This window comes from Rhagoletis pomonella, unplaced genomic scaffold (genome assembly GCF_013731165.1).
Source record: "Rhagoletis pomonella isolate Grant_MI unplaced genomic scaffold, Rhpom_1.0 Rhpom_scaffold_00012, whole genome shotgun sequence".
NCBI lineage: Eukaryota > Metazoa > Arthropoda > Insecta > Diptera > Tephritidae > Rhagoletis > Rhagoletis pomonella.
The window spans coordinates 19,590,265-19,595,251 of NW_023458566.1; the positions used below are offsets into that span (position 1 = coordinate 19,590,265).

The 4,987-nt window shown below is 40.6% G+C and overlaps 3 protein-coding genes across 3 annotated transcripts in view; 1 reads left to right on the plus strand and 2 right to left on the minus strand.

Moving 5' to 3' along the window:
- The window catches only part of LOC118747508, a 1,498-nt gene extending 879 nt beyond the window's left edge, over positions 1–619 (minus strand). The window contains exon 1 of the mRNA XM_036481558.1: positions 616–619. Within this exon, the coding sequence (XP_036337451.1) occupies positions 616–619 (4 nt within the window). The remainder of the gene's footprint in view (positions 1–615) is intronic.
- Positions 1–4,987, minus strand: part of LOC118748041 (cell wall integrity and stress response component 2-like) — a 100,778-nt gene that overhangs the window by 12,452 nt on the left and 83,339 nt on the right. The window lies entirely within an intron of this gene.
- LOC118747509 (serine-rich adhesin for platelets-like) overlaps positions 2,205–4,987 on the plus strand; it is an 8,373-nt gene continuing 5,590 nt past the window's right edge. The window contains exons 1-3 of the mRNA XM_036481559.1: positions 2,205–2,298; positions 2,396–2,945; positions 3,004–3,121. Coding sequence (XP_036337452.1) covers positions 2,205–2,298; positions 2,396–2,945; positions 3,004–3,121 — 762 coding nt within the window. The remainder of the gene's footprint in view (positions 2,299–2,395; positions 2,946–3,003; positions 3,122–4,987) is intronic.

A 4,987-nucleotide genomic window follows, 5' to 3' on the forward strand; every position in this document is an offset into this window, starting at 1 on the left:
GCTGGCAACAGAGGAAGAGGAGGCCTCCTCTGCGTTAAAAAGACCAGGTGGAGAAGGACTTGGATTCATTTGGCGTCAGGTGCCACAGAAAATAAATGGCTGTTTCGGACTCAGCCAAAATCGCTTAGGCGGTTATACCGTTAATAAAGAAGAATACGTGGAAAAGATGTATCTTACCTCAGTTCGTTTGAAACAACTCCTCCTCCGTTTCTCCATTTAAGCTTGAAGCTATCTATATAAAAGTCTGTTACATTAGGCTTATAATGAGGCGTGCGACACTACATCTGTCGTGATCGTAACAGTGTTTTAAAATTTAGTATTGAAAATGAGCGAGGACATTAATTGGACGACACGGATTAGGTTAGGTTAGGTTGGGTTATGTCGGCTGCCCTTATCCCTCAGGAAAAGGGCGCACTTAGGCCACCATAGGCCCGTTGTGATGCCGTCTCAGAGACTCCATATGTTCCTCTTCTTATTCTAGAAATGGAACCACTTCGTAGCTCTGATGAAGCGTACAAAGTCATAGACACTGTCTGAATCCAGTTCGGCTAGACATTAAAAAGAATAATGTCGAGCATCGACGAGTTCGATTTCCTTCTCATCGCGGCAGCAAACCCATTCTAGTGTGTGTTTTCCATCAGGCAATGCCCGGTGAGAACTTCGGTACTGATTGGTATCGAAATTGTCGCTGACATGCTTGGCCCTACCGAATGAGCTGAGCTGTTTTATTGTTTCAAGAATGACCTCGTCTCGAGCAATTATACCAAACGGAGATAGATGCAGGTATCTGTGGGCATGGAGCAATTCCGCCTTGTTTGTATCCTTTGCAGTCGATTTCTTGAGTTTAGGCCCCCAAACTAAGACTCCATGGAATGTAATCGAATGGACAATTGTCGTATATATCCCCTCTACCATCTTTGGAGAGAGTTCCCATGATATAATATACTGTTGCCTTTTCGTAGAAAACTTTTTGTTGGGACTTTCTTAATGCCTTTCGCTGTGATGCGATTTCTGTCGAGAATAAGTCTTAAGAACTTGGCCCTACTTTGGAAAAAATAGACTGGTATCATGTAGTTGGAGACGTACGAAATGCGGCACTTTGTTTACTTATGGCATTTTAACTTCTATAAAAAATGTTGCCTTTTCATCGCCCTCTCCTTAGAGTTTGTTCAAAGAGGGCAACGAAAGGGCAAACTTGTTTGGTAGAAACTACAGCGCCATTAGTTTCGTTGGATTTAACTCCTACTCACAAGCAATGTGTTAAACGAGAGAGGTTTCCATCAGACACAAAAAGGCTTGCATCTGGGATCCAATAGGAACGAAGAGAAGACTTCCTATGTGCCCCTGTCAACTATCATTTGAATCATAACATCCGCCGGCTCGTAGCAGTTGGTGTACGAGTCCTACCAGGAACCTGCACATGGACTCGCTGAGGAATGCTACTGAGTATAGATATGTATTAATATTTTGTCTATGTATTTTCTCAAAATAATTTTCGGCTATTATATCGATCGATGTATGAATATATTTATGCCTCGCACTTACCTATATCTATTAGTTTTATTCGTATTGGTGTACGCGCCCTTAAATTAAAGTTGCCCCACAGCTTTACTTGTTAGTAGCTTGTTGATACTTTGAGCTAATCAAAGGTTGTTATCTAATTTTTTTTCGACCTACGAAATCTTATCTTTATACATATCGCACGCGGTCTTCAAAAGTGTAATATTTCGAAATTTGTAAATTTTAATACGATACTCGAAAAATGTTCAAAGACCATGAAATTACAAGTAGCAAAGAATGGAGCAGTGTTATTATTGCAAGCATGGCAGCCAACTCTCCTTTCCAAGTATGCATAGCACGAGCTTGAAAATGCATACTTTGTTCTTTTTTTTTAAGTGTTCTGATAGACGGAGAACTTTGAGTTAGCATTATTTCGAAGAACATGTGCGATGCGTATGTGGATATCTTTGAGCAGTTCAAAATTTGTTAAACTCCTTATAATGCTTAGATTCAGACGAAACATATTTAGTAAATCATCTAAACTTCAACCAAGGCGATATTCCTCGCGGCAAAAAATTATGAAAATTAAAGTAAAGTATCTTCCTGAATTTTTAGATCCACTATGTAGACATTGAAGAAATAATATTTATAATTTAATTATATCTTAGCTTTGCGTTCAGCTCACAATTGCTTTAGTGATAATAATGGCAAATCATCAGTCTCATGCGGTGTGTAGCGTTTGCAACGGTAATGGAGTCGCCTGCGCCAGCAACACTACATTTCAACTTTGTTTTAACGGTAATCGGAAGCGCACGTTTAAGCAATGTGTTTCTAAAAAGAAACCCTCCAATTGAAAATTTCATGCATTTCACTCATTTATTTCACCCACTCGCAGGCATAACCGACACAACCGTAACATACAACTGCCTCAATGACAATGAAGTGTGTACCGCGCTGGGCCGAATTTGCATTGATTCCTCCAGCAATCCAAATATACAGGCTGCCTGTGGCGATACTAAGCAGTGCGGCCAATGTGAAGGCATTGCAAATGGCGCCTACACTTGCACCAGCCGCACCACATTCACCATGTGCACGAACAACAATCTGACCAGTGTGCGCGGGTCCTGCCGAAGCGGAACGGTGTGTCGCACGTCGGTGGCACATAGTGGCCAGACGCCTTGTGTTAGTGAGTGCTTATTGAATGTAACCGATATGTGTGATGTTGGTGTGGCCGTGGACGCCCCACCAAACGATGACTCGGCTATTACTACGGTGATATTTCAACCTACGCCATCCTTGACGACAGTTGCAACATCTAGCGGTACATCGTCAACAGCAACAACCTCCGCAGAACCAACTTCGTCTAGTCAATCTCCGGTAGCATCGTGTTCAGATCGCACGCAAGTTGGACGTTACCCCAATACAGCGGACAGTGGTTGCAGCAGGTGAGAGAGTATGCTAAATTTGCTGCCGATTTATTAATTTTACTTTTATTTCTTTTAGCTATCTTTATTGTTTGAGTTCCGTGTCTGGTTTGGTTGGGCGTATAATGTCATGTCCCGCAGGAAAATATTTCAATTCAGATATAAGCAACTGTCAAAGCACTAAACCAAATGGCTGTGTTTGAAAAAAAAATCATACGGCACAGTAAATTTACAATACCAAAAAAAAAAACAAAAAAACAAGTAAGGACGTGCTGTCTTAGGATATGCCGAAGGCTTAATAAAGTTCATGAATTATTCAACGGCTGAGTGGAAGATCAAAATGGCTCAAGAATGTCCTACATCAAAACTTCGCTGCATAATCTGCTATCTCAGAATTTGATTGAAAAACGCCCTATCTCAACTGAAAATATGTTGAAAATGCATCGATATAAGGCGTTTATGAAGCGGCAGCGGAGACGGGATGTTTTTTAAGTCGAATCCTGAAATAGGGCGTTCTCTAATCAAATTCTGAAATAGGGCACCCTTGAAAAATTTGTTGAGATAGGGAGTTTTCGAGTCGGCTGCCAAGATAGATAGATGTTCCACTCAGCCCTCCATATGAAATTTTAACTTTACACTATCTTTGACTTTTCGGGAGCACAAAATTGTAGGCTTTTAGGTTGCCTGTTTATCAGGTTATTTATTTAAAAAATAGTATTATCTAGTGTATTTTATTATTGTAAACTATACAAAAAAAAAATATAACTACGTTATTACTAAAACATGAAGTTTTCCTCCTCATCTACTCCTTCTTAATTAGCTTTCAAATTATTAAAGCCATGCTTTTCTCTGTGCAAGCATTCAAGAGTCAAGCGGTCTCCCGGACTGTAAGGGCTCACTTAAACCACGACTTCAGCACAAATATATCCTACCCTCTCTAAAAAAATTGCCAAAAAGAAACGGTTAAAGATCTGCATGTTTTGAGCGAGTTACTGCAAAATCCCCTCAGCCATTTAAATATCTGGTCTAAGGTATGTGAATTCGGAGGGGAGGCTCCTAGAGACACTTATTTAGTAAAAGTTTAAGCGCCAATATATTACTATGGCCGTACATCACCTTATGGGTACACATGGGAAAAGGTTGGGATATGCAACCAACGATTTTTGTCGAAGCTATTGATATGAAAAAGAGGCAAAGAATATTGAACACTATCACCGCCATTGCCCCGCCTTGGCCACCGATTCTTTAACAAGTGCTTTACAAAGTGTTAAGCCGATTTAAATTCGACGAATGTTCTCGGTTCGCATCGGTGATATCATAACGGGCCGATTTTTAGCTAAAGTGCGCCTTCGTGCTTTTCTTGCGTGCTTTTCTTGCGTGCTAGAAGCTAATCTAACCTAACCTAATCCCCAATTGCAACATCACCTTTAGTTTGTTTATCAAAAGTTATCTTCTCAAAGAAGAATGTAGATAATAAGTATGTATGTACATAAATTATGTCTTAATTTTCATACCGAGAAAAAACTTTCTTTTTTTAACTCGTGCATTATAAGAATGTAAATAAGTAAATAAACAAGCGTACTACATTCATACATACGGTGGCGAGAATGTAAATAAGGAAGAGATATTTTAGTAAGTTTTGGATATTTTTCTTTGATTAACAATTTTTTATTATTTTGTTTTTGAAACTTTGGGAAATGTTTAGTTATTGGCCCATCGTTTTTGGGGTGGGGGCGGAGGGGAGGGGGCGTGGCCACCCAAACCCCCCTCATTCGAAAGGGGCCAGTCGCCACTTTACGAAAAGCCCCACCCCCCCTTGGGGACCTCCCACAGACCCCTAGGGAACCGTTTGAAAATGGGGTAAAAACGGCATTTTCCGAGGCAAACTGAGCAGTTTGAAGTGGAATATAACCCAACTAACAGAATCTGTGGGGTTTTTAAATAAAAGAAGTTATCCCAAGGTGGTTATCAGGCGAAAAAAGGAGGGCTAAACACCTTTCGCAGAGAACACCTTTGTGCGTAGGCGGCCTTCGGCCGCACTTAGGGATTATAACCCTCAGGCA